The 13,918-nt window shown below is 38.4% G+C and overlaps 1 protein-coding gene across 1 annotated transcript in view; it reads left to right on the forward strand.

Annotated features, from left to right (window-relative positions):
• Positions 1-13,918, forward strand: part of calcr (calcitonin receptor) — a 56,592-nt gene that overhangs the window by 13,231 nt on the left and 29,443 nt on the right. The window contains exons 9-10 of the mRNA XM_060942057.1: positions 9,129-9,255; positions 12,510-12,663. Coding sequence (XP_060798040.1) covers positions 9,129-9,255; positions 12,510-12,663 — 281 coding nt within the window. The remainder of the gene's footprint in view (positions 1-9,128; positions 9,256-12,509; positions 12,664-13,918) is intronic.

A 13,918-nucleotide genomic window follows, 5' to 3' on the forward strand; every position in this document is an offset into this window, starting at 1 on the left:
TTGTAAATAGCCAAATAGCTAATTTGGGTGAAAATAGCTGCCATATAATTTCTCACCCTGGTGCGAATAGACACTCCTTATTTTATTTTATATTAATGCTATTATGGCAATGTCTTAAGAGGATGAAAGTGCTTCTACTACTGTCTGGCATCAAGCCATGCATGAGTGTGTCACACTTATTGCATTTACAGTTGTACAGATCATGTGATACTTTTATTTGGCACATTTCCTCACCCCCCACTGACATTAACTCCACTATGCCATTGCAACCGGGTGTTTGTGATACTTGAGGGGGTCAAAGTGGGTTTCTAAGACTGAAAATAAAAAGTTTAAATTTTATTACAACATAGAAAAACACTAAGATGCTAATGTATTTCACCAACTAAAAAGTGTTTTGCTTTAAGTAACATGTTTTACCATTCGTTACAGGCATGAACTTTTACATTCATTGTTCTTTATTCTTTAAATTTTCACCAATTGCTGGGTTTCATGTGATGTCACATCCACCTCATTAGTTATTCAGAACTTTAGCTGGTGGTCTACTGAAGTTCAGTTGACAAAGCGTTTGTATAGAGAAGGTGCATTGCTCACATGAAAAATGCCTTACGCTTGCGTTGTTTTAGGTTGTTTGAATCGATCAAACCGTGAAACTGATAAAAGTTTCTTCAGGGTTCCTCATGAACTAATAAAAAAGGGTGAATGAACCAGGATTTCACAAAAAGACGTCGGGAAAGGTGACTTTTGAACCTCTGACTGAAATCGAAGGGAGCCGAGTCAAAGCTTGCTCAAGTTTGCAGTGATCACTTGGTGAAAGGTTTGTATTTCCCTCTCAGCTACGTCCTTCGTGTTTTCCAAGTACTTTTCTTGCTGTGTGTCATTATTTTACGGTACTTTTTTTAGTCACGAAGCGCTAAAGTCCCCAGCTGTTTCTTTGTTTACTCCTCAGTCCTCGCAAAGTCCATATGCATGAAGGTTGCGACCAACTTCTTCCCTAGCCATACAGTTACAATGTGCCATGATCACTTCTCCGTCTTGTTTAACTAAGATCCAGGTCTTTTAAAGGGGTTTCTGATGATCTTTGTGAATGATTTAGCTGAGAGATAAGAGCCAACACAAGTGAGAATCAAGCGAACTGTTGTTTGTTTACACTTCAACTTGCAGCGCTTCGTTGTAAAGACGCGAATGAAAAGCTTTAAAAAAAAAAAACACACATACACGGGCAAAAACAATATAGGATTCATTCGGCAGCAACTTGATACCGAGGTCCTTCACCCAGCCACATACAAAAAAAAAAAGTTGTAAGCCTCCATACTCTTCCACGCTTTCATCTGTTTTGCGGTGTAGAAGGACGTCTGCAACACCAGATAGTTCGAGATGTCGGGGAACTTGACCAAAGGGTAGTTTTTGAGATCGTATGACAAATCCTTCCTTCCCAGACTGTAGGGGTCGATTCCATTGCACATAGCAATCTTCTGAATATATCTAAAGCGTGGCTTCTAGATTACAAGTGTACTCTGATAAGTTATCGCACTATGGCAGCTGTTTAGACCACCAGCTATTTCGCTTCTGGTAAAACTGCTAAGAAAAGTCACGTGACTGAAACCCAACAATATCATGTACTGGAGCAGCATGATATAGAGCATATTGTAACTTCTAAAGCAGTTTTTAATTTGTCACTTTTGTTCATGTTGATGATGAAAGAGTGGAATTTAATCTTGGTGACTAAGATTTATTTAAATAATGAGGCCTTGCTCGTCTCAGAGAAATTTACTGGGGACTCATTCTAGTGCCATTCATCATCAGAGCCCAGTGAAATGAAAAGGTGGACATATGTTTCCAGTGTCATAGCTCAGTGCTGTACTGAACTGTCATTTCTGTCTCTTTTTTTTTGTATATTTTTTTTACACCTTTATAATAGGCCTACTCGCTATGTTGGAAGAGCCACGTTCAAGTTTACATCACATTTGGAGAAGTGCCAGTAAGAAACATTTCTAAAAAACACTGCACAGGCTAAACAGCTTGTACTGCAGTTGAATGGATTCTTTCCAACTCATTTGGTTCTATATTTAAAACCTTATTTCATAGTTTCAGGATTCATTGCCTCCTCATTCTTTATTTTCATAAGTTTTGCTGACTGGTTTAAGCCAAATGACACAAAAAGTGTTTTGCAGGTTTTTGACAGTGTATTTCATGCTGACTTGGTTTGCGTCTTAAAGTTGATAAATAATTACTCAAGCAAATTCAGTTGCGTGGGTTTTTTATGTTTTTGAATTTTTTTCATACTGTTTGAAAATGCCAAGTACCCACTTGATTTTGTGAGCATTTTGATCAGAAATAGTCCAAAATGACTGTTTAGCTGCAAAATCTATCAAGCCTCCTATCACCAAGGACACTACACATAAATTTGTTTTGTTCTTAAAATCATAGCTAAGAAAAAGAGAATGAGACTTGGCAATGTTTTTCCTAGCTTCAAATGTCCAGTGTCCATGCTTGTGTCCACTGTCACCTCAGGTTCCAGTTCTTAGTTGACAGGAGTGGAACCTGATGTGGTCGTCTGCTGTTGTAGCCCATTCACCTCAAGGTTTGAGGTGTTGTGCATTTTGAAGGCTTTTCTGCTCATCACGGTTGTAAAGAGTGGTAATTTGAGTTACTGTAGACTTCTTGTCAGATTGACCCGGTCTGGCTATTCTCCTCTGACCACTCTCATCAATGAGGTGCAGAACCATTTCATCTGGTACCAAAAACAACTTTATTTATCACATGTACACTTAAGCACAGTGAAATTCCCCACTGCATTTAACCCATCTGAAGCAGTGAACACACACATACCCAGAGCAGCCATGCTACAGCGCCTGGGAAGCAAATGGGGGTTAGGTGCCTTGCTCAAGGGCACTTCAGCCCAACCTCAGCCCAAGGCCGCCCCATGTTAACCTAACCACATTTTTGGACTGTGGGGGAAACCGGCGCACCCAGAGGAAACCCACGCAGACACGGGGAGAACATGCAAACTCCACACAGAAAGGCCCCCACTGGCCACTTGGGCTCAAACCCAGAACCCTCTTGCTGTGAGGCAACCAGGTTTGTAGTGCTCAAGTCCAGGACTCGGACTCGAGTCTGACTCATGCCCTAATTTTAAGGACTCATGACTTGACTTGGACTTGAGCATTGATGACTCAGACTTAGACTCAGACTTGGACATTAACTGCATTCAGACTCGTAAATTGGAGATGGACTTGGATTTTTTTTCTTTATTTTTTGTAACATGCCATAATAATTTGGCATAAGATATTTATATCTACATTAATTTTTGTAATAATTTCATGCAAAAGTGTCACACCTGCGCGCCTTGACTTGTGCATCAGATAGACTCTCAGGTGTGCTCTGGACAGTGCACACGCCCAGCGGACTCTCGCGTGCACGCCGTAAACAGTTTCACAGAAAGGCAGCAATAGCCACCGTCAAATTAGGCAAATCAGACGCTCGCTGGCTGTGATGTGAAAACTGTGCTTGCAGACGCTCATTTAAGTTTCCAAATCTGTCATTGCTTAACTCTTGAATATTTTCTAGTGTGAATACTATCATTAAAAAAGCTTATAATTTCTGCTTTCCAAAATTTATCTAGTTAAGATCTGTTCAGTACTTTGGGAGTAATGGCAGGTTGAAGTTGGTACAACAGAGTAAAAACTCTGCTCGCGTGACGTCGGGAAGCTTTTTGAGTCACGGGAAAGCAGTCAGGCTCTCTCTCTCTTCTGATCGGTTTCCAACTGGATTACTCATGAATATTTATCAGATAACTTTTATAGTGATGTTCTCTAGTTCTCACTGTTTCTGATTAAGTATTCAGCAAAATTTTCCGCCTCCTAGTTGTGATGTTCTGCTTCACGGGAGACTTTGAAGTGAGTTTTCATAGCTTTGCCTACTTATTTTTTCAAATAAAACTGATTCATGTAAATAAATGACTATTTTAGAATATAACTATAGTTGTTTTGATGAAAACTATTGAGATCTTAGTGGTCAGAATGATATTTTAAAAAACCAGGAAGTCAGAAAAGTGAGTGTCAATTTCAATTCAATTAATTGGAAATGTTTATTGGATGTGGATCACACAGTTTTTTCGAGGTTAGCCTTGAAAGCTGTGAATATTAATCAAAATAATAATTTATATTCTTTCATATAAACACTTGTAGGGCCTACTTTTGAGAAATACAAAGGTCTACAGAGCACAAAGAGGGTATTAGAAACAATCTTTTATTACTTTTTTTATTTTGATAGAGAATGGTAGATGTGAATAACATTCAGTGCTTATTTATGCATATTTTGTAATTATATTTGTAATTTGTAGTGGTAATTAACATTGATTTCTCCTTCTTTGTGATGTATAAATGAGAGTTAACATCAGCTTTATATTGCACAAATAAAGCCATTTGGTGAAATTTTGAAGAAGAGAGTGCACTGATTTAATGTTTTTACCTAATTAGCATAATTAATACCAATTTGATAGTAATTTGTATAATTGGTTTTTACTCATTTTTAAACTTGTATTCAGTATACAAACATCTATGTGCTTGCCAATTTCCATGTAAATATCTTGATAATAAGTTATTAAGAAAAAACATTTGATCTCATTTGTTAATGAGGCCCATTTTGGACCATGTGATCCAAATACAGAATATTACGGCAGCTTTCTAAAAATTAAGCTGTTTCTTCTATCTTTGATTTGTAATATCTCAAGAAAAGATAAACATATTTTAATTCTGTAAAAAGTATGTTGTTCTGCATTCAGTTCTGAATTCAATGAGACCAGTTTCAAGCAATTTGGATTGAATTTGAATTTTCACCTGATATGCCTAGTCAAATGGTGCAGTTGGAGTCTTGTTCTTCAACTCGACTCGGATCAATAGTGGACTCGACTCGAACTCGACTTGAAATTTTTGTTAATGACTTGGACTTGACTAAGATTTGAACATTGGGGACTTGAGACTGGACTCAGACTTGAGGTTTCGTGACTTTACAACACTGGAGGCGACAGTGCTAACCACTAAACAACCATGCCGCCCAGCCATGCCATGGTTAAAGTAACTAAGATCACATTTCCCTCTGTTCTAATATTTGACATCAACATTAACCTGAAGCTTAAATTGTTTTTTTTTCTGCTGATAACATATTTTTACAGCTTAAATATATTTCACGGAAACAATGTGCAGTTTTGTGGGACTAATGGCACTTCTTAGGATTAAGTGCCTAAATACTGTATATATTTTTCACATTTATTTCTTAATTATTCAACTTGCATAGTGTGCACAAATTGTTCATTTTAAGTAATACGTGTGTTATATATTCAAGTCTGAATAATTATTGCATTTTAGAACCAAGATCATTCACAAACCTTGTACTCTTCATATACAGTAAGTCAGGGGTTCTCAGGTTTTTTTTGATAGTGACCCAATTTTAAGGGCCAAAAATTCCCCCCCCAGTAATTGCTGTAGAGGAAATTAGTAAAAATTATAGGCCCAATATTTTACAGATTCACAGTGCATTACTGTAAACGCATACACATTGCACCGAATGACATTTAGTAGGTGTTAACATTTGTTTTTTCTTTCATCAAATTTCTTATGACAGATGTGTGTGCTTTCTCTTAAGAGCTCTTTATCAAGTTCATAGAACTGGATTTTGGAGTCATCTCTAACCCAACACACATCAAAATGAATGGGGCGGGCATGATAATGGACCTGCAATTTTTTCCTTTGTTCAGTTCCACCATCTGATTGCTTGTAAAAATGAAGCACAATCAATGAAGTTATAGAAAAGCCATTTGAAGGTGAAATGGATTTTTCCTCCACCCATGTGGTAAAGCTATAATGGTGCTCTGTTGTATTTACTGTTGTAATTTGCTTCTGCAGTGTGTATGCCTTGATTAATGACTGTGGTACGAAGAATGATGTGGAATTGTAGGAGGGAAAGAACTTAGAGACCTCGGGCTGGAATTCCTAAAGAGAAATGTAAGAGTGATGGAGAACGGAAGGCAGAGTTGGGAATATATGGGAAGAGTGTCGGCATTGTCTTTTCCTGCAAAACGTCAGCTTTTTGCACAACTCATTTGAACATCTCCATTGGTGTTAAATGATTTAAATTGTGTGGAATTTAATGGTGATTTTAAGTGCAGTTTGCCTAAATATTTGCCAAATGTGATATGGATTATTTGATCTCCCTTAGGTTTTAATGTTACCTTATTGCATCCAGATGTGGTGTTTACAGAGGAATGTGACATTACACCACAGCACAAAGCTTTTATTTATGCCCCTCCCTGATCACTGCCAGAAGAGATTGGCTAGAAATGTGTGATTCTGTTTGGAAAATGAGCACAGTTTTCCCTCAGGTCTTGCCAGGCTTCCAAGAACAGCATTACACAAGGCAGCTGATTTTTGTGGCTGTTTTGGGCCATATGGGTGAGGTCATGTGAACGAGATGACTCTGCTAATGGGCAGGAATTGTTGCATCTTTACAATATTTTTGCCATGTATTTTTTGTTTGCTGGCTTGCTGAAACTTACTGAGACAGTTGTTAACAAACCAGCATCTGCATAACCTGAGATAATTGTTGCATTTGTCTTACAATTATGTTAATGTTTTTTTCACTGCCTGGATAATTACAGTACAACAAGCCTAATCAATTAGCAATAAGTTGCTATTATTTTAATTGAAAAAAAAAATAAAAATACACCCACCCAGTTTTTCTTTCTTTTTTGCATTAAACTAGGTGTCAATCGTCCATATCGACTTTGTTCATTTTTTAGATGTATTATTCTACTATATTCCACTTATAGTGATTCTGATTGATCAGAATATTGATTAACTTTCTATAACAGCAGTTTTGACAGTAGTGCCAAGTGCAAGGCAAATCACAGAATTATAATAACGTGTTAATAACACACTTGTTATAATATGGTTTTGTAACAACTTGTTCACTTGTGTGTCTTGTATAGAGGGTGTGCCACATAATCTAAGACTAATGATAAACAAATTAAACCATTAAGAAAAAAAAAATATATATATATATATAAAAAGAAAAATGTGTAAATGTTTAGTTTTCTTTAATGTAAGTAATAACAGGAATTAACTTGTTTTGTGGGACATTGCACACCATTAAATGTAAATATAGGCAAATAATACATAAGTGTCGATCATGCATACATTTATAAAATGTGGAGTAAAACACTTCCTGCTCTTGAAGGAAAATAATGAAGTTTGGCGTGGTAACAATAACTCCAATTTATATTTGGCCACAGCACAATGCTTGTATATAAAGGTGGTGGTGTTTTATCCCTCACTGGCCAAAAGGCCCGAAGGGGGATTATGTCGTGGCGATTTCCGTCCGTCCGTCCGTCCGTCCTAGGAAAGGGTGCTCACCTTCTGAAATCAACACCTCTCACAATTTTTGGAGGAATTTCACCAAACTTGGCAAAAGGCATGTCAGTATGTGCCAGTATATGCCAGTAGTACATATATTGTAAGTTCATTCAATTTGGTCACATTTTACCAGAGTTACAGCCCTTGATTAACAACCTTGTACTTTCACAATTTAATGAAGGTGTGTTTTCCTTCTGACATCAACTCCTCTCAGTTTTTGGACGAGTTTCTCGAAGCTTGGCAAAAGGCCTTGTTATATGACGTTAATACGCATATTGCGATTTAATTTCGTTTGTGAAAATTTTACCAGAGTTTTGATCCTTGATTAAATAACTTGTAGTTTGACAATTTCATGAGGGTGTACGTTCTTCTGAAATCAACTCCTCTTCACCAAACTTAGCAAAAGGCTTTGTTATATGACCGTTATACGCATATTGAAATTTCATTTAATTTGGGCAAATTTTACCAGAGTCCTTGATTATTAACAAACTTGTACTTTGGCAATTTCATCACGGTGTGCTCTTGCCTTCAGAAATCAACTTCCCTCACAATTGTTGGAGGAATTTCATGTAGTTTGGCAAAAATATTATGTCATGGCGATGTCCATCTGTCAGTCCGTCCGTCCCAGGAAGGGTACTCACTTTCTGAAATCAACTCCTCTCACAATTTTTAAAGGAATTTCACAAAACTTGACAGGATTCTTTGTTATATGTCGGTAATATGCATATTGCAATTTCATTCAATTCAGTTGCATTTTACCAGAGTTATGGCCTAGTTGCCAGCAGGGGACATTGTGCTCTCAGAGCACTCTTATTTTTGGGGGGTGGGGGGATTCAAATGCTTCTTCTGAAGAAAAAGCTACGAACCACAGAGGCATGAAGAAGCGACACACACAGGTCATTTGCATAATCTTCAGATCATAAAATCCATGCAAGTGTGAAACCAGTCTTTGGATGCATGTAAAAATGTATGCAAGGATTTTAACGACTCTGTTCACTAAATGCATTTTTAATAATAATAATAATAATAATAATAATAATAATAATAATAATAACTGTTGTCCTAACTCGGTGGAGAATTTAAAAAAGCGAACTTGGTCGTGACAAATGCTTGTTAGCAGTTGTAAAAATCTGTATGTCATGTTACTTTTTAAACTGAAGATATTAGGGTTGCATTTAGTAGAATCTTTATCCAAGAATAACTCCCATAAGGCAGCTTAAGTTTATGTTTTTATGATTTAATGTCATTTTGCATAAAAGAGAGTACAGATAGCATCTGACAATCACATTAGGCTAATAGGCGCCAGGATATTCTTGCCAGGGTTTCGTGATTTAGTGTTCTGCTTACTGTATCAGAGTGTTTACATTGTGTTTGTTGGATGAGATGAGGCCATTTCTAGGTTAATTTGTATTCTAAATAAAAATCTCCACCCCCCCAAAAAAAAATTACCTCAGAATACATAAGTACTACAAATCCATATGAGAATTATGCAGATTTTATATCAAGGCTGTTTCTTTTCATATCAAGCTTAAATAATCCTCTGATATTCTCTAATTGACAGAAAACACAAAAGTGAACACTGTGTGGCTGTATTTTTTAAAGTTTCCGTAAAAACAGTGAATATTTAATACATGCATGTGCATTTCTATGACTTTCCCTTTCTTTTTGTAAACATCTCTTCAGTTTCTTTCATGATTTTCTGTGAATTTCTGTTGCTAGGAGTCTAAGCTGTCAAAGGATCACCTTGCACAAGAATCTGTTCTGCTCTTATGTGCTCAATTCAGCCTTCACTATAATCAACCTCACATGTGTGGTCAACAACCCTAAAGTGGTGGAGAGGAACCCGGTAAGAACCCTGTACCACAGATCTCAACACTCTTCCCCATGATCTTTAATGAATAGGTGGATTATTTCACACACCATTCATCCAAGAAGTGTTAAATGTGTATATAACAAGGCTCCAGCTGTTTGAACTGTGTGTGTGTGTGTGTGTGTGTGTGTGTGTGTGTGTGTGTGTGTGTGTGTGTGTGTGTGTGTGTTCATGGAGACTTACCGATCCAGGAATTTGTCTGATGATTAAACACAGAGCTGGGTTCATTTAGTACACTGTTCTATTTATATATGCCATGAAGATCATCCTGTTAAAAGCCCAGCTTTTAGCAAAATGACACATTGAACTGCTTTATGCTACATGTGATGCAGAGCAAAAAAGGCAATGCATGTGACTGTGTGCTCAGGAATGAAAACAGATGAAGACAGACAGACAGACAGACAGACAGACAGACAGACAGACAGACAGATAGATAGATAGATAGATAGATAGATAGATAGATAGATAGATAGATAGATAGATAGATAGATAGATAGAGCAAAGAAAAAGGAAAGGAGAGCAAGAAAGAAAGAAACGAGAAAAGAAACAAAAATCAATCAAGAAAGAAATATCAGGAAAAGGAAGCGAGAGAGAGAGAGAGAGAGGTGTAAGTAGATGTAGTGTTGAATGTGGATTAGCTGGCAGGTTGGAGTGAAGTCCAACATGGTATCATAATGGTGTAAATGGAGCAGTGAGCAGTTGTGAGGTCACAACATGAGATCAATTCAGTCTGGACTTCAGTCTCCTTCCCTCCACTAGCCTGGGGTGGTGCCTTGAGCAAGCATTAGCAACCCTTCGCTCCCCCTGGTCAGGGTTACAACCAAAGACTGGACTCAGCAGACTGCGTGGAGCAGACCACCACCTGGTGGTTCAACAGGCAGGAAGGCAGACCCAGCAAAGCATTTGTGGAGCACGATCAGGGCACAGTGCAACACGTAGAACACTGTTGGCCATCCACTGCATCCTGACCTAGCTCCAGCTGTCTTGATTCTGTCATTCCCCAGACCCAGTTAGGTCGGGATGAGAGAGAGAGAGAGGCTGATGGCTGCACAACTCTCCCTCGCTCTAATCCAAGTCAAGCTCAAGTCATGACTTGGAATTCAAGTCCTGTGGCGATGGGCAAGTGCCGAATCAGCAGGTGCAGAAACACTGGAAGCTGTAGTCACAAACCTGCACATAGGCAACCCAGGACATAGGGTTGCTCTCTGCTGGAACAAAGCAGTATCGGAGTTTGGGAGCCCCCTGGGTGTCCGAGCAGCTCTGTTTAGGTTTCACTCTGCTCATATCCATGGAGAAAGGGGCTAGAAAAGGTGCCCCAAACATAACCTGCTTCACCTCACCCTGACCAGCACACTGTGGCTGGCAGGGATCCCATTGTCAAAATACAACAAATAAGAAAATAAATAAGATAGTGAAGGTACTCAACATTGGCACATGGAACGTGCACACTCTACTGGATGACATAAAAGCAGACAGGCCAGAGAGAAGAACTGCACTAGTCACCAGGGAACTAGCTCACTACAATGTGGACATAGCTGCCCTCAGTGAAACACGTCTAGCGGACAAGGGCCAGCTCATGGAACGTGGTGCTGGTTATGCCTTCTTCTGGAGTGGTCGTAGCAGCACTGAACGGCAAGAGGCAGGTGCCACCTCACCCAGAAACTTGCCAAACTCCCGGAGAGCATCAACGATCGCCTGATGACACTTCAGCTCACACTTGGAGGCAAGAAGAACGCAATGCTCATTAGTACTTATGCTCCCACAATAGACGAAACACATTGCTGAGGCCCAGAAGAAATGAGCTGTGCGGAAGGCTCGAACTATCGCCACCCTCACTACAGCACCTATCCACACGTGCCTGACATGTGGGCATACCTTCAAAGCCTGGATTGGCCTCATCAGTCACCTCTAGACCCACAACAGCCACCCACCAAATTGAAGTCATGGTCATCTTCGACCACAAAGGAAGAGCATCATCATCATCATCATCATCTTTCAGAGGAAAAGACCTCACATTTAATCCATTTGGTAAACTCTGGAGGCAGCTTTCATTTCATTTTGTCCTCTGACTGCAAACAAGTCAGATTGACAGCGCTCAGCTCCAATCCAGACTGTTCAGCAGGTTCTGAACTATGCACTTCTTTCTTTGTGTTATTTATAACACATGGAGAAGTTCAACATGATTTTGAAATGGTGAAAATTCACAAGAAATAAACAGGTATGCTAGTGAATAGTCCAGCCTTTAGCAAGTTGAAAATGAGCTTCATGATCATTGTTCGTCTTCAGCGTAAACAGGATTGTAGCTTAGAGAAGGGCTTTGAGTCTGCGTGCTCTACTCACTCTGTTCCATTATTACTTTACAGTATTCTTGTTTATTGGTCCGACTTCAGTGATTTATTTCCTCTCCACTGGGCTGAAAAATTCAGCTTGGTCTGATCAGGTCTGCCAAAACACAGGCCAGTCTGCTGGATCTGTGCAGATATACAGAATCAGTTATAAATGATTACTAACACTGCAGATGAGAAAATAACATTTTGACAGTTAGAAAATTCCTAACATGTTCAAGTATTAAGGAAACTGTCTAAGTATTAAGGACATGGTCTCTAAATCTTGTGAATGTCTTCCAAATTAAGATCATATGAGTGAAAAACTGGGAAAGCCCTTCAAATGGTGAAAGTTTCGACTATACTGTATATTAGATGTGGAAAGGAAGTACTGTATAGTTAAGTAATAGGAAAGGAAGTAAGAGTTGAATTGTTATTGTTTTCTTTTTATGACTGGCAAATCCATTGCGCTGAACAGTCAGAATCAATCCCACATTAAGAATTAAATTTTACTGCATTTTGCAAATACAAATTAACTCTTAGTGCAGTATGTTTTTCTGCTTTCACACATCAGTATTATTTATCTACACTCACTTTGTCCATCAAAATTGCTTCTCATGAAGACAACAAAATGAAATGGAAATGTAAAAGAGACTGAATAAGTACTTTGGTATTAAGGCAGCTGTTTGGCAGCAGATAGAAACATAAGTGCTTGTGGGAATGCCATCCAACGACATGGTTTTGGTTATTTTTTGTACAAACAGAGAGCTTTTTGCAAGATAACACATCTTGATGGACTAAACACTCAAGCCCCCACTCCTGGAAGTTTAGTAATATATGCTGCAGTCTTCTGTAAATATAAAAGACACTTTTTACTTCTACCTTCTCTCCTCTGTGCTGTTGTAGGTTGGTTGTAAGGTGCTACAATTCTTCCACATGTACATACTGGGCTGTAACTATTTCTGGATGCTGTGTGAGGGCATCTATCTGCACACCCTTATCGTGGTGGCGGTTTTCGCTGAGGAACAGCACCTTCATTGGTATTATCTCTTAGGATGGGGTGAGTTTCAGCATGGACCATATTTCTAGCTAAAATCCAAAGACAGATTTTATTTATTTATATTATAGATAGATAGATAGATAGATAGATAGATAGATAGATAGATAGATAGATAGATAGATAGATAGATAGATAGATAGATATCTGCAATAGCTTTTTCGTTAATCTGAGTGTTATTAACCTGGGGTAAGTTTAGGATAAATCAGGAGGCAACACAGACAGAGAACAGAGCCAGTGACCAAGACGGCTACGTACCTACTTGGCATTGCACGAGGATTAACTTTTACTAATAATTCAAAAAAAGCAATCGACTAGTTGTATTTTCCATAGTCAAAGCAGTAACTGAGTCCAGATATTTTAAACAACACCAAAGAATGTGTCAAACCTCACTTCAGTTAACAACCAGACACAAACTACAAAGTATGCTATAAATCTGTATATTACACTGTTTAAGGATTTACAAGTTCTTAAAACACACATTTGGACATTCTTGCGGCTCATCTAAAATAAATAATTGCGCATTGCAGAAGCTAATGTCCATCAGCACAGCACTGTCCTCTTATTGACTGTCCTTGTTCAAATGGCTGATGCAATGTCAATATCAGCATCTGGGATGTTTTTGCAGGCTGATAAAGACCCAGAAGTTAAAAGACATTTTACAACTCTGGCCTCAGCAATGTCCAAAAACAAGTTTGAATCAGTAAAATAAACTTAAAGTGCCATTCCACCATTGGATGTATTCTTTGGCATAAAATACAATATATTTTATGACAACATGACTAGACAGAGAAATCTTTTAGCTTCAAAATGATATATCAAACATAATTTTTTTGACAACGACAAGTATATTTATTTTGCGACCAAAGTCACCTACCCTTTTAATTTCCGCGCGGTAGTGAAACGTGATGTCATCGGCAGGTTCCCCTTCTTGTGTACCACGTGTCGGTCTATTTTTAGACCAGGAAACCCCCAAAGTGAGAGAGTCATTTCTCCTCGTATATGGGGGCCAAAAAAATTGCGAAAAATTTTGAGTTAATCTTTCAGTTAGCTAGATTTATTGGTATTAGCTAGATTTATTGGTATTATTTTTATCGCGTTCTATCCGCCATTGCTGATAATATGTGCCACGTCACACGTCACGTGGTACACAAGAAGGGGAACCTGCCGATGACATCACGCGTGGAAATTAAAAGGGTAGGTGACTTTGGTCGCAAAATTAATATACTTGTCGTTGTCAAAAAATGATGTTTGATAT

The sequence above is a fragment of the Neoarius graeffei genome, chromosome 16 (genome assembly GCF_027579695.1).
Source record: "Neoarius graeffei isolate fNeoGra1 chromosome 16, fNeoGra1.pri, whole genome shotgun sequence".
Lineage (NCBI taxonomy): Eukaryota > Metazoa > Chordata > Actinopteri > Siluriformes > Ariidae > Neoarius > Neoarius graeffei.